The 24,296-nt window shown below is 40.3% G+C and overlaps 2 protein-coding genes across 3 annotated transcripts in view; one reads left to right on the plus strand and one right to left on the minus strand.

Annotated features, from left to right (window-relative positions):
• Elp1 (elongator acetyltransferase complex subunit 1) overlaps nt 1-18,547 on the minus strand; it is a 47,606-nt gene extending 29,059 nt beyond the window's left edge. Inside the window, exons 1-13 of one of the 2 annotated variants that reach the window (XM_048338621.1) lie at nt 18,393-18,547; nt 15,119-15,281; nt 14,028-14,180; nt 11,599-11,680; nt 10,555-10,635; nt 8,959-9,044; nt 8,071-8,167; nt 7,696-7,786; nt 6,559-6,682; nt 5,493-5,586; nt 4,452-4,682; nt 2,432-2,602; nt 693-792 (exon numbers count right to left, since the gene is read on the minus strand). In XM_048338621.1, coding sequence (XP_048194578.1) covers nt 693-792; nt 2,432-2,602; nt 4,452-4,682; nt 5,493-5,586; nt 6,559-6,682; nt 7,696-7,786; nt 8,071-8,167; nt 8,959-9,044; nt 10,555-10,635; nt 11,599-11,680; nt 14,028-14,180; nt 15,119-15,268 — 1,460 coding nt within the window. In that variant the 5' untranslated portion in view covers nt 15,269-15,281; nt 18,393-18,547. Of the gene's footprint in view, nt 1-692; nt 793-2,431; nt 2,603-4,451; nt 4,683-5,492; nt 5,587-6,558; nt 6,683-7,695; nt 7,787-8,070; nt 8,168-8,958; nt 9,045-10,554; nt 10,636-11,598; nt 11,681-14,027; nt 14,181-15,104; nt 15,282-18,392 lie in introns of those variants that run through there. The other variant, XM_048338631.1, reaches the window with a different exon arrangement.
• Nucleotides 18,548-18,838: 291 nt separating this feature from the next.
• Nucleotides 18,839-24,296, plus strand: Abitram (actin binding transcription modulator). The gene is made up of 6 exons (XM_048338698.1): nt 18,839-19,028; nt 19,960-20,011; nt 21,302-21,431; nt 23,358-23,434; nt 23,550-23,619; nt 23,708-24,296. Exons 1-6 carry the CDS (start codon nt 18,950-18,952, stop codon nt 23,843-23,845), a joined length of 546 nt encoding a protein of 181 aa, XP_048194655.1. The 5' UTR covers nt 18,839-18,949; the 3' UTR covers nt 23,846-24,296.

Raw genomic sequence — 24,296 nt, forward strand, 5'->3', positions numbered from 1 at the left:
ATAGGTCAGTAATTAAGAACACAGACTTACAGAATTAAACCTTGGATCTTTGGTGATCAAGTTCACAAGCCTGGGCCAGTTACCTATATTCTACTTTTGTTTTCTTATCTGTAAAGACTCAACCAATAGGCACTACATGTAAAAACATTTTCTCACAGAAGTGGCATTAGAATTTGATTTCTAGATCATTTTACAAATGCCTATAGTGGACCTGAGATTCTCAATTATACTTAATTGTTTGCAATGCTGTTTCAATGAGAAAGGCATTCTAACTTCAACCTGATTCAAAATACAACAGCCAGAAGTTCTAGAATCTAGGACAAGGCAAACACACAGGCCAAATTTAGTTGCCCATATGTCAAAACCCTCTACATACTGTTACGTAAGAGAATTCAACTCTGTCTTACCATCTTTATCTTCATCTTTCCCATGTGAATTTCCCTGGAATGTAGGGCTATTCTGGGAAGCCTCAGCTGTCTTACAACTCCAAGTTCCTTGACACCCATTGCAATATGTGAGATTCAGGTAAATTAAGTGACTGGCTTCCCCAAGCAGGCTGAGAAAACAGGTTCTGGCTGTTGTATCTACTTCCTATTCCACTCAGAGACGTGCAAAGAATAACAGCTGACTGAATTCGGGATGAAATGCCCATTGATTCTGTTCCTACACACCTAAGATAATTCAGAACCTACGTGTATCTCTTTTCCAGATGAGGTGTTCTGAGGGGAACTTTAAATCCATTTCCACCCACAGCTCCCAGCTTCACTGTCGGATCCACACTTGGACTATCACCTAGAAAACAAAAAATGCAAAGACTATCAATGTAAGCTATAAACATTTCTCCTAACACATCAGACATGGAATCGTGCAACTAATGAGATCTAGAAGGCAAATAAAGCAATCAAGAAAATAACTACATTTCAATGTCTTTCTTAAATTTCTGCATAACTTTTAGGCTGAAACACACCTTCTTTAATAGCATGTCAGCCACAGCCTGCACCAATAAAGGCAACACTGCAGTAAGAGGAAAGAGAGGGGCTGCTTCTCCCCTCCCTACCCCCAAACTATTCTTTCCATCTCAACCATCTTTCAGTAACCTCACTCTCTAAACTGCTCAGCACTTGCTTCTAAGACAGTAACCATCCTTGATGCAATCCACTAAGAAAAATAGCTCAGTCAGGACACTGTACTCCTCACTCCAAGCCTTCTAGTGGCTCCTAGTGTACTCTGAGTGAAAGCCTCACAGGAGCTGTCCACTATTATCATGTCTATGATCCCACTCATCATTCTCCCTTCATAGGCTCTGTTGCAGCCTGGCTTCCTGGCTGTACTTATACAATGGACATCTTCGCAGTTGCTTTTTCCACTCTGCTTGGAATACTCTTGCCTCACCTGTGTGCCTGGATTCCACTCTGATTCTCAAGAGGTCTCTGCTAAAACTCACCTTTACAGAGGCCTTTTCCGTCATGCAAAATACAAAGCTACCTTCCCCTAGCAGGTCCATACCCCATATCTCATCTTGCTTAATTTTTTTCCATAACACTTGCCATCTGCTACAGTATACTGCCCTGATAATGGACATACTAGTATTATTTTTTTAAAGCTATTTTAAAAAGTTGATGAACTGTAATAAAATTTTACAAGTTTTTTTGTTTTTAACAAAAAAGCCAATATGGGGCTGGGGATATGGCCTAGTGGCAAGAGTGGTTGCCTCGTATACATGAGGCCCTGAGTTCGATTCCCCAGCACCACATATACAGAAAATGGCCAGAAGTGGCGCTGTGGCTCAAGTGGCAGAGTGCTAGCCTTGAGCAAAAAGAAGCCAGGGACAGTGCTCAGGCCCAGAGTCCAAGCCCCAGGACTGGCCAAAAAAAAAGCCAATATGAAGTAGAAATTTCACTGCAGCTTTCTCAACTTTTCTATGGGAGAATTCAAAAGGTATCTGAAACAAGGCTACCACAGCCAAATGCCAGCTTACTCTGTGACATGTCCATAAAACCAACAAATGAAAACAAATTTCAGGTTTGGCAATAGCTCAAGAAAGCAACAGGAAGTGATGAAAGGACCACTGTAGTAGGTCATAACTGGGCTGAGATCCTTTCTGGTTCTTAGTCATGTAAATTTAAAAGTGTATGGCCCTATATACCCTCAATGATAAAGCAGGTATAGCCATTTTCAACGTAATTCCTGGGACTGAAAATACATGCAAAGGCAGTGAGAATAGTAAAGCCTTTAAAGGTGTAATAAGATGCCACATTATTTCGAGGTTTGAATGTTATTAACTGTTCAAAAATGCATGTGCATTAAGTGCTCTAATGAAAATGAATTCAATTAGACACTTCAAAGGTCTTAGAAACACTACTGCTAAACACCAAATTGCAATTTGCTTTTGAGCAGGAGGAAGTTGATTTAAAACAACTTGTTAACATACCACACTTATAAATAGATATCTGGTTACTGGCATCTAGGATAGCAAGGTTGTTGCTCTTGTCAGGGTTTGCAGAGAATGTGACCTGATTCACTGGGTGTGGAAGCAGCAGTCTGTAGGTACTCATGGGAGGTGGGATCACAGTCTGTCGGAAGACTGTCACCAACACTCTGTCTATAAGAGAAAGAAAAAGGAAGATTAGACATGTGGACAGATTCAAGGTCTAAAAAAAGGCACTTTAGCATCACTGAACCTCTAAATATTAACGGTATAGAAAGCAATTCTTAAAATACTTTTCCTTGGGCTGGGAATATGGCCTAGTGGTAATGTGCTTGCCTCGTATACATAAAGCCCTGGGTTCTATTCCTTAGCACCACGTATATAGAAAAAGCCGGAAGTAGTGCTGTGGCTCAAGTGGTAGAGTGCTAGCCTTGAGCGAAAAGAAGCCAGGGAGATTGCTCAGGCCCTGAGTTCAAGCCCCAGGACTGACAACAAAATAAAATAATTTTCCTCATGAATAAGTTTAAAAACATTTTGAAAGTGGGAAGATTGATTACATGGCAGGTGCTGTTTATATCTGCCATTGTTGTCTCTAGACCTAGACTAGACTTTTAGGTTTCAGGTGCCAGAGACTACAGCAATATGCCAAGAGGTTTGAGTTCTACCCTTAAACCTAAGCCTGTAACCAAGCCAGTCCAAACTAAGTTTATCAATACTTCAAAATGCCTAAAGCACTTCCCAGGTATTGATTTAGAAATAAGGTAGAACTAAGCTCTCTATACGAATAAAATACAATAAATAAAATCAATACAATACATATACAATAAATAAAATCATTATTATGACTACTACATGACTTGGTACATCAACTCACATGAAAATCTTAAAATCAAAAGTTCCTTTATATTATCAACAATAAGTCAACTATTAAGGTGACCACTTCACTAGTCAAGTCAGTCCATCGCAAACCTTTCTATATAATTATAAAACATGAGTCCAATCCTCATGTATATGACTTGAACTGAACATATAAAACATCCAAGTGTTTCTATCAGGAAATAAAGCAACACAAGTACAGCAATGCAAAGTCAATGGAAGTCCTTATCAGGACAAACACAAAAGGCTAACACACTCCACCCCCACATGACTCTACTGTTACTTTCTCTAGAAAGGGTTAAAATTTGCAAAGTCTTTAAATAGGTACAGGCCATACATACAAGAAAATAGGGAAGGGCTGAGAATATGGCCTAGTGGCAAGAGTGCTTGCCTCGTATACATGAGGCCCTGGGTTCGATTCCTCAACACCACATATACAGAAAATGGCCAGAAGTGGTGCTGTGGCTCAAGCGGTAGAGTGCTAGCCTTGAGTAAAAAGAAGCCAGGGATAGTGCTCAGGCCCTGAGTTCTTGGCCTAGGACTGGCCCAAAAAAAAGAAAATCGGGAAATAGAACAAGGAAGAGACACTATGATTTTCCAAGACAGTACATACTCCATTTAATGGCAATCCCCATCCATCAAAAACAAAACAATACCTAAGTAAGAAACAAATCAAACAACCAACATAAGGACTTCCCCGCTGTTCTAGCCAAACCACAATATCTGCAGGCCCTGGGCTTTGGTCCCCTGCAGGTGCATACAGACAATGCCCAGTGTAAGATCCACCCCTGGGAGGGCTCCACGTAGATGCCCCCCCATCTATTTAAGTCTGCACCCAATACCTGAGTTACCTAGGTACTGGCAGACCTGGAGGCAGTTACCTCCTCCTTCTCTGAGGTCACATCCAATCTACCTGGTCATATCTCCCGCCTTTTCCTATATAATCTGGCTCAACGCAGTCCCTGTACTCCTTTTTCTCTCTCACTCTCTGTTGCTCTTTTCTCTCTTTCTCTCTTTCCTTCCCCTCTGTCTTCCCGCGCCTCCATCTTGTGTGGGCTTGCAGTTTGCTTTCCCCACAATAAACTCCTTTCTGCCTGAACTATGTGGCGCGTTTCCTTTCTGGCAAACCTTACACCCAGCAGCTTACTTCCATCAATGACAGCCACATTTGCCAAGTCACTTGAATTATCTCCTGAGCTCCGGTCAGTTGTCCAGTGCCAGTCATAACAGAGGTAATGCCAGCCCTGACAGAGAACATGCAGCCGGTATGGTGTCACCTGGTCCCACATCAAGGACACAATCTTGCTCTTCCCACTGGTGCTGAAGGGCAGGCTTTGTTTGAGATACCAGTGATAGTTTCCAACAGTCCAGAGCTGAACTGCAGGGAAAATGGAAAGAAAACTTTCAGAGAATAGAGCAGCAGACTTCATACTTCTAGAGAACAGAGGCAATTTTATTTTGTAACTCCATTCAGCCTCTTCACCAAAGTAATAATAATTAGTAAAAAGTAGTTATCTGCAAAGACAGTATGTCAAGCACCGATAAAGTCAGAAATACATGTATTTAGTTTTACCTCTGACTTAAATTTTATGATCATGAATGGCAGCTGCTAGAAAAAGCAATATTTTGCTGAGTATTCCTGACAAAAAGTTGGGAAGAGCTGGACGCTGGTGGCTCACACCTGAGCATTGAGGTTTAAAGCCAGACTAGGCAGGAAAGTCTGTGAAACTTTTATCCCCAATTAACCACCAGAAAACTGGAAGTGGCACTGTGGTTCCAAGTGGCAGAGCTCTAGCCTTGAGCTGACAAGCTCAGGGGCAGTACCCAGGCCCTGAGTTCAAGTCTCATAACTGACCAAAACAAAAAAAATAGTTGGGAAGATATTTTGGCAATCAGACTGTAAGTAAGCCATGTGTCACTGAATAACAAGGATATATTCTGAGAAATGAGTTGTTAGAGGATACTGTCATTGTTTGAGCAGTAAAATAAGATGGTTGCAATATTATTGGCTAATATAATCTTACAGGACCACTGGCTAATGTATAGTCTATTTTTGACTAAAATATTATTACATGGTTCATGATTGTGCTGAAACACAATACATAATCAAAAACGAACCTATCACCATCTGCATCTATCTACTTTCACAACTTTGATTCCACTAAAAGACTAATTTACAAGGTCTTACCATAGGATTTCAGAGTGGAACTGTCTTCCCTCGGAAGGTCTTCTAGCCAAACAGCAAGCACTGAGGAATCCACATTCCACAGCAAATCATTAACCTAGTAAGAAAAAAAGAGACCATTAACCTTTAGCAATACATCTACTTTAAAATCTTCACAACAGCCAAACCTCCTACTCTCAGGAAACAAATAATCCTACCCTCCTTGAGCTGATCCCTAGCTATAAATTATTAACCTACAGAGTCATTACACAAATCTGTACAACATAATTATACATAAAGGACTTAAAAATAAATGAATTATCTTTCAAGATTTAAAAGAAAAAAAATTAATAGCCAAGTAAGTATCTGTGGCTCACACCTATAATCCTCAGTACTCAGGAGGCTGAGATGTGAGGATCATGGTTCAAAGCCAACCCAGGCAGGAAAGTCCATAAGACTCTTATCTCCAATTAACCACCAGAAAACCAGAAGTGATGCTGTGGCTCAAAGTGGTAGAGCACTAGCTTTGAGCAAAATAGTCAGGGACAGCACTTGGGCCCTGAGTTTAAGTCCCATGATATAAATAAATAAATAAAATTTTAAAGGGCTGGGATCTTGAGTTAAATCTCTACTGGGAAAAAAAAAAAGACCTACTGAAAAACCGTTACCGTTTTAACAAATAATAAAAACTAGCATTTCATCCAGGCACTGCTGAAAGTCAGCCCCAACAGACAAATTTGAGACTTTTGTCTCTCCAAATAACCAGCAAAAAATTGGGAAGTGGAGGTATAACTCAAATAACAGAGTGCTAGGTTTGAGGGGGAAAAAAAAACAGGGGAGAGGTCCAGGCCCCGAATTTAAGCGCCAGTACCAACATAAGCACACATACACACAAAATAACCTAGTATTTTTAGCAAAAATTTGTTTTAGAAAAATGACTTCTCCTCTTACATAAAAATGTCAGTTATAGAAGCCACCATTTCTATGGCTCTTTCTCTAGAGCTTCCATTTACAATCCATATCAGGTATAAACCTCCTCTTTCACAAGGAAATGTCCTCGTATTTGATGGCAAAAAACTCAGATACCTACCTTAACCTCATCTTTGAAGAAAGGAAGTGTAAATTGTCCATGAAGAAGGCCATTTTTCTCAAAAAACACAACATCTTGCTGGTTGGGTTTATCTTGTGTACATGCAATCAAACTGCCTGAGGGTCTTAAAGCAAATACACTATTATATCATCCAAAAGCTCAACTAGTTGACTTAAGAAAAAAAATTCAGAGATTATTTTCAGAAAAAAATTAAATGAAACGGTCATCCAAGGCAGTTCACCCATATAGAAACACTGGCCCAGAGGAAAGAACGTGGGTTCTATATGCTCACAATCTCACAGAATTAGACTATATTTGAATTTTTTTAAATAGTGAAATTTCTAAACTATTCCAATATATCCAAAAGTTATATTCTTCTTCAATTAAATTATTTCAGCAAGTAGTCCATGCTAAGAAAGGTATTTTTCTAAACTTCTCTATGAACTGAAAACATATCCATCCTCTATTCTCATTTGTCTTGGTCTCCAACATTTTATCAAATACATTTTTCTATTACCTAATGCCTCTCACATACTAGTAGAAAACAAGATGTCACAAATTAAGACATTTTTCTGGCTTTGCATGTTATAGATGTTACTTAAATAGGTGACATTTCTTTTACCTATAATCTATATGCAGCTATCATGACAAGCAAGCTATATAAGCTGCACAAGGGCACTGACCCAAAGATAAGAGAGGAATGAGGGAGCTCAAACAAAGATCGCAGGTTCCCTGGAAAGCAGATGACATGCTGTGGAAATTTTCAGAGGAAAGAGTCTTTCCCTAGTTCTCTGAGAGGCACCGTGTAATGCACAAAGTACTGCAGACAGGACTTCTCTTCTAAGCAGCAGTTTCTGTTTTCTACAGGGGCTTCAAACAGGTGCTATCTATAACAACAACCTTTAAAGAATAAGGGATGCAAAATGTGTGGGATCTTGGTGTGAGGAGATCTGTGAAGGGTCCTAGAATTCACCTTGCAGGGGAAGGCAGAAAGAAATAAGAAGACTGATACAGACTCACAGACAAATGAAGAGAAACAAATTATGTTACATAAATACCTACATGTAATGGGTACTACCACCCTTACCCTGGCTCAAAGAAACTGACAGGGAGTCTCAAGATTTCTTCTCCACTTACTTCCAAGCCAGCACAGGTCCCAGTCCTGCCACAGGTTCACTGGTTGACTGCAAAGCAAACTCGCGGTTCCACACTCTGACCTTCCGAGCTCCTACAAAAGAGATGGAGGCATATAAACACACTAAACACTTATGGCAAAGGTCACCAGGTCACACCTTTCCAGAAGCTTTCTTTTTAAGTCTCTAGTCACTCTGACAGGCTGTAGGAGGCTGTATGAGAAGACTCAAAGGTCTCTAAATTCTTAACTCTTAATACCTAAAGCAGCACATCTTGTCCTCTTTTTATGCCTTACCCCATTAAATACAAAAAAGAAGAAAATTTTTCTAAATTTCAATGAGGTAAAACATGTTTTGTCCTAACAAGTTATTTCCATACCTGTTTCTGGACAAACAACACTCACAGCAAAAAACTGTCCATCTCCACGCCAGGTAACATGTGGCCTGTGGTCATCCCAGGGCAAAGCAGGCTCATGCTAAAGAGAGGAAGAAACATCAGCATTACTGCAGGTCTTGAAATGGTCTAGAATCAAACCAGCTTCAGCCATTAGGCATATATACATCTTGTACATAAAGCTATCTAGAAAAATAGCACCATATGACCTTAAGGACTCAGAAATCAAGAACAAAAAAATTAAAACTAAAAGTATCCTGGGCATTAAAAATAGCCTGAAGGCATTACAGCACTTTTTTTTTTTTTTTTTTTTGGTCAGTTGTGGGGTTTGAATTCAGGACCTGGATGCTGAGTAATTTTGCTCAAGGCTAGCATTCTACCACCTGGAACCATAACTCCACTTTGGCTTTTGAGTGGTTAATTGGAGTTAAGACTCTCATGGGGACTTTTCTGCTGAGCTGGTTTTGAACCTGGATCCTCAGATCTCAGCCTCTTGAGTAGCTAGGTTTACAGGTGTGACCCACCAGAGCCCCACTACAGCACTTCTTTAATGAACGAAAAATCAATTATCTAATAGAATAGGAAAACAAGGGGACTGTGGCTCAAGTGGTAGAGCACTAGCTAGCATGGACCTAAAGAAACTCAGGGACAGTGCCTAGGCTCTGAGTTCAAGCCCGAGGACCAGCAAACAAACAAACAATAAAACCCTGAATCTTCCTAGGGTGATTCATTTCCTCAAGGATTATGAACAGCTTCAGTTTCATTAAAGCAGAAGAGATCTGCCCATTATTAGCCTCTAAATGGTTACCTATGACTCCAGCAGAACCTCTATTTGTTACCATCAAGGTTCTTTGCCCATCAAACCAACCTTACCGTTTGCATCTGAAAAGCTGCTTGCCTGCCTTCTGAACCATGGAACTGGGTCTCCTTCTTGCCCCATCCAACAGTGATAAATTTGCCTAAAGAACAATTTATTGAGAGCATGTAAGACAAACTACAAGCTAAAGGAAATCAAATAAAAGCAGTTTCATTGTCGTTCCTAAGTCAGTCACAGACAACTATTTAGGTTCTCTAAGACCTCTCAACTAGTCAATATTGTAAGAATCTACATTCTAGATTACAGATAGCTATGAGTTGGAAGAGTTTGATGTCTCCTTATTTTGGAAAAGCATTTTTTTTTGCCATCATACACATTCTAAATTCCTTTGATAACATGTCCAAAATCCTACCCGTGTCACAAGAAGAATGTAATATGAAGTTTCTATAATATATGCACAAATGACAAATAAAACATGCAAGACAAGAACTAGAATAGCTGTTTTTCAACTTTCAATTAGCCAAATACATCCAGTCTTTCTGCTACTGGTAGGGATCATCTATTATCAAATCTGGCTCATCAGACCTAGAGACTGATTCTCTTGGGATAGAACCCAAAATCCTAGCATAGGGATTCTCCTTTGCATGCTGGGATAGTTTGTAAACAATGCTTCTCTTACACAAATATAAAGTCAGAGCTGCTGATAACAAAGCAGTCTCTCTGTTTCTTGAGTTAAGAGCTTCATGTCTATCTATAAGAGGTAGCAGAAAGATGGTCCTAAAAGCATCAGCCAGATGCAGGACCCAATGCTTCACTCCTGCCATTGATTCTGATTCTAATGGAGCAGGGCAGTGTATAATTTCTATAAATTATGCCAAATATACCACTGGATTCACAGTACCTACTCAAAAGTTATTTCTGAGTGACTAAATTGGCTTTCTAAATGACTTCTCAGAGTTAATTTATCCAGAAGGTATGAGATTATTAGAACTCAGCACAAGTAGCTTCTCCCCCATTCCTCTCTTCAATCAGACCAATTACCTAGTAGTGCTTTTCTACCAGTCAGAGCTGCTTATAGTCAGTGTCTCCTCTTTGACCCTTCAATACTCCCACAGTCTCGATGCCCATGTAACCCTGGCTAGATCTAAGCAAGAAAACAAGCTGAGGACTGGAGGCATGGCCCAAGTGGTCAAGTACCAGCCATGAGAAAGTATAGCAAGAGCACAAGCCCTAGATTCAAGAGTCACTAAGAAAAGAAAGCAATCTGATTGGTCCTATGAAACAGACTCAGAGCTAGTTAGTAAGAACAAGGGATAGTCTTCTATTTTTTTCCCCCACAACTATACTTCAAAAATGCCAACTTTATTGAAGTTTGTTTAGTCCTTAGTGTTTGGGTACCTAATGCCTTGGGGATCTTAGGCAGGATACTGTTCCCCAAGTGACTGATGAAGCCAACTCTTAGACCTGGAAAGGTATAAGGAGTATGCCTTTTAAGATCTAGAATAGGTTGAAGGAAGTAAGGTATAAAACATTTAACAAATGAGGAAATTTTTACAGTTCTCTAGGCCTGTGATGTGACAACTGGTGTAAAAGAAAATGAACCAACTTAAGAAGGAACTTCAGGTAACAAAATGTTTCATAACTGTACTTACTTTCGCCAAAATCATCTTGGTGGATTTGCTTCTCTGTGATTGGGTCAAAGTCTCTTGTCATCATAATCAGGGTCTGTTGACCTTGGAGGAGAACAAATAAGGATGATTTTGTTTTCATGTAACAAGCTTGTTAACCTATAACCACTTATCTATAGCAGTGAAGCTACAGAATCAGCATGGTACTGTAAAAGTCAGAATAGGACAAACAGAATGCATACAAAGGCTTTACTTTTTTTTTTTTTTTTAATGGGAGCATGGCTCAGGAGACAAAGTGCACCTTCCTAGCAAATGTGAAGCTCCAAGTTCAAACACCCAAAGTTCACCCCACACTAAAAGAAAGTTGAGAATGGGTAAGTAGTCACCCTTTCTCCACTAACACCAGCATTCCTAGTTTCCCAGACAATTCTTCAAACATACCACAGCAATGGTACTAGCTTTCTGAGCTCACTGAGAAGAGAGAGAGAGAGAGAGAGAGAGAGAGAGAGAGAGAGAGAGAGAGAGAGAGAGAGGATACACAAGACAGGTACAGATATTCAGAACCCACTGATGCTACCTCTTCTCTTGAGTACAATAAATATTGCAGACAGTTTTAACAGCAACTGTGGACTTGACAACCATCCCATGTTTTATGACTTTTTATGACATTTCCATAGACTGAAGAAGTTATATAAAACATTTTTTAGTTTCTGTGTGTGTGCAGGTACTAGGGCTTGAACTCAGGGCCTCACACTCTTGCTCCTACCTGGTACTCTACCACATGAGCCACAGCTTTAATCTGGTATTTTGCTGGTTAGAGATGGAGACTTGCTGCCTTTTCTGTCTAGGCTGGCTTGGAACATCTATCCTCCATGTATCAGCCTCTTGAGTAACTACATTTACAGGCATGAAGTAACAACTATCTATGATAATACACACAGGTAAAATTTAACTTAAAGGAAATATAGCCACTCTGTATTACAACTGTTCAAAGAATTTTTTTTTTTTTAATCTGAGCACTCTGCAAGATAGTAGGATTGAAGTTTCATAAGTTTTATAGAAGTTCACCTGTGGCAAGAAGCACCAGCTCTTGGTCAGGACTCCAGCTCATAACAGAGATACCACTGGCCACACTCCCAACACATTCCAGCTGTGACCAAGAAAATTGAAAAAGGATATTTAGAACATAAGTGTTTTGATAAGATTATCTATGGCCTCAATCAAAGTAATCAGATATAAACACACAAAAGGTGAATTATTCCAATAAACATGTCTTCAGTAACAACTGGGCACCAGTGGCTCATTGCATACTACTTGGGAAGGTAAGACCCTGAGGATCACGGTTCAAGGCTAACTGGAGCAGAAGAGCTCACAAGACCCTTTATCAATCCACACCTGGGAGGAGCATGGGCCTATCTAATCCCAAACTACCTGGAAGATTCAGATTGAGAGGATTTGTATACCAGCCCAACATGGGCAGGAAAGTCTGTGAGACTCCTTCACCATGGAGTGAATCTGGCCTGTGATCCAGTGATGAAGAAATTAATAAAGACAAAAAATAAATAGATCATGGCTCAGGCACATGCCCAGGTGGGAGGCAACACCTTACTCTAAAAATGACAAGCAAAAACAGGGAGGGGAAGGGTCCGGGTAAGTTCGTGTAAAGGTGTCTCAAAGAGTAACAACTAGGTCAGGAGAAAGCAAGTTCAGGAAGAAAAACACAGTGCTGATGCATTAGAGCATAAGAAGGCTTCACTAAGAGGCTCAGGAATGAGGAATGATGGGATGGAGCTAACAGGGAATGTTTGTGAACAGATATTGAAAGGTCTTCTAAGGAACAAAAAGACACACGGACTCTGTCCTGCATACAACTGAGAAGGCAAAAAGAAGCAGGACCAGCACCATAAATGAAAATAAATGGAGGAGCTCAATAACTGAAAAAACACCTACCTTTAAATAAAGACAATACTAATTAAACTGTTACGTGATAGCTTTTGATGTTTTTCACTGTTATGGAAAGGTTAATTCATCAAATGGGATGGAAAGTACCATTTTTACAATGAGGAGGTTTAAACTCCATTTGATAACTGTGAGTTTGGCCTAGTTACTTGAGCCCTCCAGGCTTCTGTCTCCACTTCTGAAGAATGAGAACAACCCAAGTCCTGAGATCATACTAAAGAATAAATAAAATTTTGCATGAAAAACCTCTGAAAATGTTCCTGACACATTGTAAATACATGATAATGTAAGCTGCATCCCACGTTAGTAAAAAATCTCCTGTGATATAGTCAAGGTTCAAGAGTTCACCACTAATAGGGTAATCAAAAAAGGACCAAACAACTGTAATTTAAATTATTACAGTTAAAAAGGTAAAGATAGAAATCTATAAATTCAATCTATGCTAGAGAAGAAACAAAACAACAAATGGTTGAAATGTTCACAGTTGGGCTTAAAATATGCATGTAATGACAAGTCTTAACTTCAGTGCTTTTATTTTCAGAGACTCTGAAATTGTTCAATCAGCATTTCTAACAAAAAGCACAAGACACATAAGCATCTCAAAGATTCCATAAATTGGGCTGGGGATGTGGCCTAGTGGCAAGAGTGCTTGCCTCGCATACATGAGGCCCTGGGTTCAATTCCCCAGCACCAAATATACAGAAAATGGCCAGAAGTGGCGCTGTGGCTCAGGTGGCAGAGTGCTAGCCTTGAGCAAAAAGAAGCCAGGGACAGTGCTCAGGCCCTGAGTCCAAGCCCCAGGACTGGCCAAAAAAAAAAAGATTCCATAAATTAATTGGAACTAAATCGTGACAGAATTCTGTAGAGGTAGTCTGTACCACAAAAGAATGGTCAGGGCATTTGTTTTGTTTTTGTTTTTATGAGCTTATCAAGTTTATTTTACAGGACTTATTCTAAATATTTCCTCTTGTGCTTTGTTTTGTACAAATGTACTGTTCTTCTATAAATTAATTTCAGAATCAAAGGTAGGTAACCTATGTCTCCCATCATTTTGGGGTTTTCTCCTTTTTTAAAAGTTATTTTTTAAATTAACTGTATAAAGGGGAACCATTCTGATATTTACATGCAGATATACAATGCATTTTGATTAAACTCAGTCTACCCATTTTATGCTTGTCAACAGTTTTTGGTAGGTTTCATTACATTATTTTCATACATATATCTAATGTACTTTGATCACATTTACATTCACATTCACACACACACACACACACACACCTCGTTCTGGATGGTCAGTCTTTTCCTTCCTTTTTTCTTTCTTTTCTTTTCATTTTTTTTGATTTACTTATGTGCTGATCCTGGTCCTGGGGCTTGACCTTATTAACCCTAGACTCTGTCCCTGAGCTTTTTGCTCAACACTAGGGCACTACCACCTGAGCCACAGTTCCGCTTCTGGCTTTTTTTTGGCAATTAACTGGAGATAAAAGTCTGAGAACGCCTGAGATATCCTTCTCTCCTTTCTAGAGTTTTCCACTTACTTGGTGTGTTTTGAGATTGCAGAGTAGGACATCTCCAGAAGCTGTAGCCACACACACAGACTCCTGATCCAGCAAGTCCTGAATTCCAACAATGCAAACACTTCCATCCTCTGGAAGAAAGCCTTCTGCCACCAAAGGAATTTCATTTTTCACCTTTCACCAGAGCAAACACATAAGGAGTGAACCTAATTAACTTTCAAGAACAAACATTTCCAGAAATGAAATAATTTATAAGACTTATAACATTCAAAATGTTTCTGTCTGGATTAAAACTGAGAGTTTGATTTGAGAAGCAATACAACTTTTCGCTTTTAACAAGAAAAATAGGTAAGGTGACCCTTTGCCAAATAAGTAAGGACAAAACAAGTACGGTCTCTTTAAAAAGCTTCAATAATAAAAAGGGGGCTAATGACTGTTTTTAGTCTGTTTTGTTTTGTTCTGCGATGCTGTGAATCAAACTCATATTCTAACACATCCCTAACTCCATGACAATCGTTTTCTAAGACTTCTTTATAATATAAGGAAAGGCTATAAAATGAAAGAACCTAAAATACATTAGTAGTAAAATAGAATCAAGGGAAAATAACAAACTAGATCCATATAACCTTTAGAAATATACATGGTCAGATGCAGCACTAAAGATCAGGATTTTTTTTTTTCCCACAAAACTCCATGGGTAGAGGGCTGGAAGTATAGCTCATTAGTAGAACCCTAAGATGCGTGGCACACATGAAGCCCTGAGTTCAAGTATCACAAAATAAAATACGTTCCAATGGCAATTTTTATGTGCTTCTTAGCTGAAAACCACTCTTACAAATAGTACTCACATGGAAGAAAGGGTAAGACATAGGGCACCCACATAGAATATAAGGTCAGAGCTTTGCCATCTTAGCTTAAAATAGTAGCAGAGTTAAAAGTATGATACTATTTAAGCTTTATCTAGCAAGTCATCTGTATAAAGCAAAGACATATTCTATTTAGAAAGGCACAAGTTCATTAAGTCATATAAGAAGACAACTTGGGAGAAGGAAGAAGGAGAAGGAAGAAGTCAAGGGCCATGTTAAGTTCTCACATGCCCATCAGTAACTTACTTCTCTTGTGACAGGATCTACTTCTGTTAGCCCATGTTCTGAGCCAATGATCACAGTCCCCTGCTCGGTACGGAGAGAGAAGCACTGAGGTTTTCCAGGTGCCTGAATGTCCCTGAACTCCAGGGTCTGAAATAACTTTAGGTTCCGCATGATGAAGCAATACCTGAGGAAAAGAAAAAACAAACACACATATCTCCCTTGACAAAGAAGTAATGACAAAGCAGTCTCCAAGAGAGACAAACAGCTTACTGGAGACATGGCCACAATCATATCAACTATAACAACTCGGTAGAGAAGTGGTTAGGATAGCCAAGGGAAGAAAGCCTACCATCTGAACATGCACCCACACATAGATGTGTGGCAGCATTGCACCATTTAGCTATAGACAACAAACTAAGAGCTCTGCAATGAATCTTATGCTATTACTCTGCCATTTTTTTCTTCACAATGATTTAGCACTAGCTATTCATCCATAAAGTTGAAAAGAGCAAAATGAATGGGAAAACATTTTGTTTATCCATAACAGAATATCTTTCTAACACAGGATATTCATAAAAATCATAAGGAAAAGATTAGATAAAATTATATAAAAATCCATGCACTTGTCAGGTATGGTGGCTCACATCTGTAATCCTAGCTACTTTGGAGTCTGATATCAGAAGGAATACAGTTTGAGGTAAGCCTGGGCAAAAAGTTTGCAAGAACTCATCTCGACTAATAAAAGTGGGTGAAGTGGCATATGCCAGCACCTTAATCTTGCAAGTAGTATAAATGGCAGGACCAGGGACTAGAATATCTCAGGCATAAATGAGACACGACTCTCAAGAAACAGTGAAAGCAAAAAGAGATAGTGGGCATGATAAGTTGTGAAGTGCCCATCTAGCATGCACTTGCCAGGTTTAAGTCTAGTACAACCAAAAATAAAAAAAGAATAAATGAATCTACACATAGTAATTCCTCTTCATTCACAGACTATACCAAGTACAATCCAAAAAATTTAAAAAGAAGCCAGGTGCTGGTGGTTCTGTAATCCAAGCTACTCAGGAGACTGAGATATGACGACAGCATTTCAAAGTCACCAGGGCAGAGGAGAGTCTTATCTTCAACTAACCACCAAAAAGCCAGAAGCGGAACTGGGGCTTAAGTGGTGTAGCACCACTTTGAACAAAAAAGTTAAGGACAGAACCCAGGCCCAGAGTTCAAGCCCCATTCCTGGCACAAATAAATAACTAAATAAATATATAAATAAAAGTAAAGCAATCCAAAGAAACTTCAAAAACAAATATTTTACCTTCTCACACATGCATCACATAGCTCAGTTGATTTGGAGCTTTCAGTCCTATAACTACCATTAGTTTTGTTTAAATAAATATATATGCTAAAATCTGCCTCCAAAAAACAAATGGTACTCTAAAACCAAAGTAAAAGTTCATATGCTTTGTGTGGGTTGTGTTGTTGTTTGTTTTGTGCTGGTACTGGTGCTTGATCCTAAGAGAATTGAGCTCTTGCTGAGCTTTTACACTCAAGGCTGGTATTCTACCATTTGAGCGCCATCTCCACTTTCAAAGCTAATGTGCTTAGTTTAAATAATATAGTGAAATTTTTAATTTGTTAAAAGGTGGCATGATTGTAGAGAAAGAGTAAATGAATCTGTACTGTAGTACTGAACTCTACATTCTAAACATTTGAGGCTTTCCTCAACAGTGGGTTTTTAGGAGCCATAGATCTGCAGTGGTCAAGGGTCTACTGTAGATATACCAATAGTGGGAATCAGGAATAAAATAACTTTAATAGCAAGTATTAATAAACTTATTAACAAATACATTCATAAAAGTAGAAATAAAAACAATAAAGAGCAGGGAGCAGTGGTGTGCACGTCAGCTTCATGGGAAGTGTACAGAGGATAGGAGTCCAAGCTAACCTAAGCATAAATGAAAACTTTTTTTTTTTTTTTGCCAGTCCTGGGCCTTGGACTCAGGGCCTGAGCACTGTCCCTGGCTTCTTCCCGCTCAAGGCTAGCACTCTGCCACTTGAGCCACAGCGCCGCTTCTGGCCGTTTTCTGTATATGTGGTGCTGGGGAATCGAACCTAGGGCCTCGTGTATCCGAGGCAGGCACTCTTGCCGCTAGGCTATATCCCCAGCCCCTAAATGAAAACTTTTTGAAAAATAAGAAAAACAGAAAGGGCTAGAGGTATAGCTCATATGGGAGACAGCCTACCTGGTAAGTGTAAAGCCAACCAAGGTAAAATGATTAATCTCCCTCCTACCTCAATTCTTTCAGCATGAAAACTAACAACCATCATCTTTACTCCCTAACTTCTCAATGAAAAACATGTCTCCACTCCACCCAAAGCTAGAAAAAAGTATTCTCCAAACATCATTGGTCAACCCTGAATCATTTTTAATTTTCTAACAGCTTCAGCATTTTCTTTCTGAGTAGATGAAGGTGCCTATTTATCTCTGGATTACTTGCTCATCATGCTTGACTACAAGTAGCAGGCAGTCCACTAATAATATCTAGCCCGACTCCCATCCTGTATGTCTAACCCTACCTCAATCCAACTGGACACTAAATCCATATTGTCAAATTGCTGGGTTATCACAAACACATCACACAGGTGCATCAAATGCAACTTGAAACACACAAACACACACACACCCTACCTGCTGCTCTTCTACCAAATGGCAGTGAGCCATATTTTAAGACTTGGCATTACTACCTTCTGCTCCAATCTAAAAACCCTCTTGGCCTCCTTTTTCCGCACTCACTCTCTCATATGGAAAAATTCACGGCTTCCTGAGTTACTAGTCAATGTACAGCTGAATCCTTCCACCTAATAATACCTTATTATCCTAGGATCCAGTTTGTGGCTATTGTCTAAGCGATCACAGACACTCTACATCTTAGCAGGGGAAAAAGCGACAGACACAACACAGCACACCGGGTGAAGCACAGGAGAAGTCATCTTCTCCACGAAAATGTCCCCTGCTGCAAGAAGGTACCTGCAGCAGAGCACCTAAAACACCATCTCTTCCCACGGGGGCTGATTCTTTCTGCTCTTATGCTATCTCCTGCAAGCAATCTCCTAGGAGCGAACCGGAACGGCCGTGAGTGGGGCGGATGACAAGTGCTCCGGAAGAACTGAGATGAAGAGGTCCATACCGCACCCGACCCCACGACCCGAAGCTGGCCGAGCAGGGAAGACGTCCCCTGAACCTGCGCCCACAGGGCCGCGTGCCACGCCTCAAGTCCAGCGTCGCTCGCGTGCTCACCTGCGCGGCGCTCTGAGGTGAGGTTCCCCGGGACAACGAGCGTCCGCCCTCGCCTCTCCCGCTACCCTCCACAGGCCTCCAGACCCCCACACCAGACTACGCCCCGGCCTCTGGGTACAAGGCGCCTAGGGCCTCAGGGGTAGAGACGCCAAGAGCAGAGGCTGGAGCTCAGCCCTGCAAGCAGACGGCGCCGCGGGGACGCGCGGGTCAGGCGGCGCGGGAGTGACGTCACGCAGCGTAGGGGGCGTGTCCTCGCGGAGGCGGGCGGCCAGGAGGCTGTCCCTTGGTAGTGGCCTGGTCGACCGTCTCAGCAATAGCGCGGTAGAAAGGCCGACTTAGTTGCCCTCCTTTCCCTCAATCCTTCCGACTACTCTATCGATACCCAGTTTGACATTAGTCCGCCCGCACCGTAACTTGGCAGGTGGGTGGAGACAGGTACAGCGCGCGCGTGCGCACAACTCTACACAGCGCACCGGAAGGACGTCTTCTAGTCTGCGCCTGCAGACGGAAGTGCTTGGATCCCAGAGGGCGTGGTAGCGGCCGCTCGGGCTGTAGCCATGGCTACCGAGCCGGTGACTGCAGAACCTGAGATACCGTCGCTGGTGGATCGTTACTTCACTCGCTGGTACAAAGCCGGTAAGTGTGCAGTGATGGCGGCCGCTGCCGGCTTTAATCGTAAGGCACGGAGCGCACTCTCCGGCGCTTACCGCCCCCACCCTGCCTCCCCGCAGAAGAACCCGGATGTGGAGGCCCAGGAATGACTGTTACCGAGTGGGGCGGCAGACCTGCAGCCGGGTATATATAGTAGTGTGGGTTGCTCCCAGGAAAACGAGTAGGCTAAATCGAGGCCCCGAGGTCGGATAGCTGGAGCCAGATTGCAAAGGACCTTGAGAGCTTGGAGGGATTTGAGGGCTCAGTGCGAAAGAGTAGCCAATTACTAAAAATTGTCAGAACAAGAAGAGGCAGTAGGATAGACAGCATGGAATTCTGCTTAAGGACATCCCACAGGTTATTGTCAATCTGCATTGTGCATGTACTGTTTTGTGTACTCAGTCACTACTAGTGGCAAGGACATCTTTAGGGACTCGAACCCCCACTTCCTACGAATCAGTGTAACCCACTCGAATGTACGCACGTGCACGCGCGCACACACACAAAAAAAACTATATTTGCTGTGAGCCTGATTTAGAACCATCTGCGCTGGTTCACACAGGACTAGGGTTTTCTGCAACGTGACACTTTCCCATACTAACATCAGGACAGACCTGTAAGCCATCAACCCAAAGTATGCTACTGTATTATAAAGAATGTCATATTAATATCATTTTCTCTCATAGAAATAGTGAGTGTGCGCGTTTTAAAGTGAGGATAAAGCAAGATGGACCAAGGACTTAATCTCGTAACATTGAATGATCGATTCTGTCTGGTCACGCTCGTTGAAATTCTTTATCAGAAGCCTTTATATATTTGTAACAGTGATACCAATTATGAGCTTGAGTCTGATCTTACCAAATAGTAGCAATAAACCTTGATTCAACAGCCAGTAATATATTTATTCTTCTTAAAGATGTCAAAGGAAAACCCTGTGAAGACCACTGTATCCTACAGCACTCTAACCGGTAGGTAAATCAAGTGTTTTTAATTAACAAAAACTTCTTTCTTCTAATATTCTCTGGGATAGTTCTAAATCGAACAAAAACTCATTAGATAAAACATTCCTTATATATTATTATCCACTGTTGGGTGGGCATGCTTGCACAAGCCTATTAATTCCAGCTCCTTGGGAGACTGAGGTAGGTAGGAGCTACATGGTATAAGGCCAGCTTAGCCAAAAGCCTTGGGGGTGGAGGGAGGCTAACCTGGCCACTAGTGGCTCACACCTGTAATCCTAAGTACTCAGGAGACTGAGATCTGAAGATCACAGTTCAGAACCTGACCCAGGCAGGCAGGAAACTCATATCTCCAATAATCTACTCAGAAAAAGCCAGAGGTGACTCCTGTGACTCAAGTGGTAGAACATTAGCCTTGAGCAAAAAGAACAGGGACAGGGCCCAAGTCCTGAGTTCAAGCCCCAGGAGAGGCAGAAAAATAAGTAGAAACAGATGAGGGATGTAGCTCTAGTGAGAACATCTGTGTAGCCCTGTATATATGAGTTCACATACATATACACATACAGGTAGGTATATAATCTTCCACTGTGCTAAAATAATATTATATAAGATTTGGTTGGCAGGACTCAGTCTTCCAGTGCCTAGTCACTCAAAAAATACACTTGACTACCCAAACATCCAAGTAGAGGACCACATCCTCAGTTACCTGCTACCTAATACAGCTAGCCTGTGCCTAACAACTGAACTGCCAGAGCTCAGGGAAAGGGTCATTGTAGAGTCACATGTGGTTTCCTATATACAGACATGCCATACTTCACTCTTTTCCACTTCAGCACTAAGAATACTCTTCCCTTTTCTTGAAAGAAAATCCAGTCTTTGTTTCTTCTCTTGTTTTTCTTTCTTTTTTTTCTTTTTTTTTTTTTTTTTTGCCAGTCCTGGGCCTTGAACTCAGGGCCTGAGCACTGTCCCTGGCTTCTTTTTGCTCAAGGCTAGCACTCTGCCACTTGAGCCACAGTGCCACTTCTGGCCATTTTCTGTATATGTGGTGCTGGGGAATCGAACCCAGGGTCTCATGTATACAAGGCAAGCACTCTTGCCACTAGGCCATATCCCCAGCCTTCTCTTGTAAGATTACATTCCTCATGTTACTATTAGGCTTCAATAGTAGCCAAAGAAGAGTAAAGAGGAAAGCTTGACAAAACAAGTATCAGTTCAGATATTTTGGTACCAATACAAATACCAATAGGAGAAAGAATTATTGCAAACAGTAATACAGAATCATTGTTTTTCTCCTTGTAGAATATGTGTCATCACATTGGCTGCTTCTCATCCAGTTCTTCAAAGTGGAAAAACAATACAAAGTATTTCCTATCAGATCAGTACCAACTGTAGCAGACTGGAGAACAAGGTTTCTGGGAAATTTAAGCGGGTATGTTACTGTAATTCTGTGATGATATGGTAGATCTAGTCAGCCTTAGGATCTAGTAAATGTATGGTAAGCATACCTTCTCTGGAACAAGGTGCTGATTTAACTATATTTAACAAATTCTTACAGGAAAAAGTATTTCAGGAGGTATAATGTCTTTTATAGTTGGCTTTGTACTGCCATTCCTGTTATCCCCAGAATAGAGGAGGTAGGAGGTGCACCTTTGAAAAGACAACTCTGACACCAGTTTATTCTGGATTTACTAAACCACTATCTCAAGTTCTAAAAAAGTATATAGTAACCATTCTTTACTAAATGTTTTCTACATGTAAATTTAAAAAGTCTGAGTAGGAAAAAACATTACTCTGAAAAAGATAAGGTATTTGCCTCTTGCCATTTTACCACTAAAATATTGCCAGCCTAATATAAGTTCACCCACACATTAACCCTCTCCCTCTCCCACAACACCATGCTTAATAATACAAAATATAATTTCCAAAATATCATCTCTATCCTCTCCAACTCTAGTCAAGTTATATCTGTTATTAGAAGAGGGGATAAGCTAAGGACAGGTTAGTCGCTTAGTAAAATGTCCTTATAAACCCATTGGGTTGAAAGTTTCTCTGGGTGATTTAGGTCCTTCATTTACTAAGTGCTTCTGCTAATTATATATACTTTTCCAAGAGATCTAATAACATACATTAATTACTGATTTCTCCCACTCAGGAAATTCATAGATATAAAAAAGCTTGTACTTTTCTTCCAAGATAAAGTTAATGTTGGGAAATCTCTTGTGATAAATGAATGTCCAAAGTTTGGCTGTTACTAATGAACAGAGAGGGACCTGCACATGGAACCCACTAAAAATAAGTTTTGACTGGATCAAAGCACTGCAATCATTTATTCTCCTAGGGGGAAGATAAAAAGAAACCAAACACTTCTACTTTGATATAGACCAAGCTGTAGACAATCTATTTGACACAAATCCCTTATGCATCCTCCCAAAGTTGGGACATTGCTTTAATGCTAGTAATTTTGAAGGAAGTACACAGATGCAAAGAAGTGAAGACAGAATGCTATCTAATGTTTTGAGTTGGAAATAAAGACATCACAAAGATTAGTATGTTTAACTGCCTATGTTCACTACAGGAAAAATCCTGGAAAACAAGAAGGCAGCAAATAGACATGCCTTATATCAGTTCCTATGGGCTTCCTTAACAGCTGCCTGCCACGACTCCCCAGATTCCTTCATTTAGTGGAGTGCATGAAGCAGTAACCTTTCAAACAGTCCTGTGCAAAATCCATTACTAACAAGTGGATTACAGGATAATGGGCAGCTCATTTTCATTTTGCTACTTAGAATGTTTCTGTGTTTTCTAAACTATCCTCAGAGGGCATGCTTTTTGTTTGTTTGTTTGGGTTTGTTTTTTTTAAAAATACCCTTCAAAAGTCTTAGTGGTTGACCTTGAGAAAGTAGTTCCTTGGTTTATTAAATTCTAGTGTAAAAGACAGTAATAGTAAACTAGCTTTGCCATCTTAAAGACAGTCTAGTCTTACACTTGACTGTCATCATCCTGTCATATTGAATTTTATGCCATTGGGTATTGGTAGATTTTCCTGCACATTGAATTCTTTATATTCTTTATATGTAGCTTCTTATATACAGTTGAGAAAAAAATATCGATCTGTAACTGACCTATTATCACATATGTATTACTCAGCTGTTTTCCCTAGAACCTATAATGGGACTTAGCACATAATAGGCACTTACTATATAAATAAATACATAAATCAAATGGCTTTAATGTCCTTTTCAGTTTTAGTTAAAACACCAGTTTCAGAAATACATCCTCTTTTAAGTCTCAGGACTACCTGTCAAAGGAAGTGAAAACACATATCATGTAATTAACATCTCTCCTCATCACTTAGGGGGCACAGTTTTTAACAGAACTTGCACCTCTGTGTAAAATTTACTGCTCAGATGGAGAAGAATATACTATATTTAGGTGAGTAAATTGTGTCTTAACTTCAGATATCTATGTTCACTATGTTTTTTCCTGACAAATTTCCTGTGAAACATAACTTTATTTTCTTTCCTCAAACAAAAATTGTTTTAAACAGCTGTATTAGAGGACGTTTGATGGAAGTAAATGAAAATATTCTCCATAAGCCATCTATTCTTCAAGAAAAGGTAAAAAGGAGTAGGTAATGTATGATCCCATGACTTTTAAATTTTTAAAAATTATTTGTCAGTACTAAATATTCTGTTTTCTTTCTAGCCATCCACTGAAGGCTACATTGCAGTTGTATTACCCAAATTTGAAGAAAGTAAAAGCATAACAGAAGGGTTATTGACACAAAAACAGTATGATGAAATTGTGGGAAAACGAATTAATGCCACAACAGCTACATCCTGAGGAATGAAATGGAGTAGAAGCGATGCAAAATTCATAACCTTACCTGGCCTACCTCATCAGTGCATTGAAGGAGAAGAAGCAGTATCTGTGAGGCATGCTCCTGCCTTCAGCAGGGAAGGGCTAATCCTTCAGTTAACTTTGTCTTCCTCCTTTGACTACCCAAAACAAGCCTTGGATCCCTTTGGTCTTCAAGCTCCCAAATCTGCCATCCCTAGCTATTCTGTCTGTTCTTGCTTCTAACAACTGGTAAACAAGGATTTTTTTTTAATTAAAACCAAACTAAACTCTTTGAGGGAAACTTCAAAACAGTAAAGTTTTAGGTAGCCAAGAAAAAATAATTTACTCATAGTTAAAATTTGGAAGTAAATACTGCATTTTGACATACTCCTATTTGAGTACTGTGACACACTGTTTTTGTTGGTCGTGGTGGTGGTGGGTGTGTGTCCATCTA

The sequence above is a fragment of the Perognathus longimembris genome, chromosome 1 (assembly GCF_023159225.1).
Source record: "Perognathus longimembris pacificus isolate PPM17 chromosome 1, ASM2315922v1, whole genome shotgun sequence".
Taxonomy (NCBI): Eukaryota; Metazoa; Chordata; class Mammalia; order Rodentia; family Heteromyidae; genus Perognathus; species Perognathus longimembris.

Bases quoted from the DNA above. Each gene is read 5' to 3' on its own strand.
- Abitram (XM_048338698.1), top strand. From the start codon at position 18,950: ATGGCTACCGAGCCGGTGACTGCAGAACCTGAGATACCGTCGCTGGTG. The intron at 19,029-19,959 runs GTAAGTGTGCAG...TTCTTCTTAAAG, and splicing joins CACTCGCTGGTACAAAGCCG to ATGTCAAAGGAAAACCCTGT. The intron at 21,432-23,357 runs GTATGTTACTGT...CTCATCACTTAG, and splicing joins TTTCTGGGAAATTTAAGCGG to GGGGCACAGTTTTTAACAGA.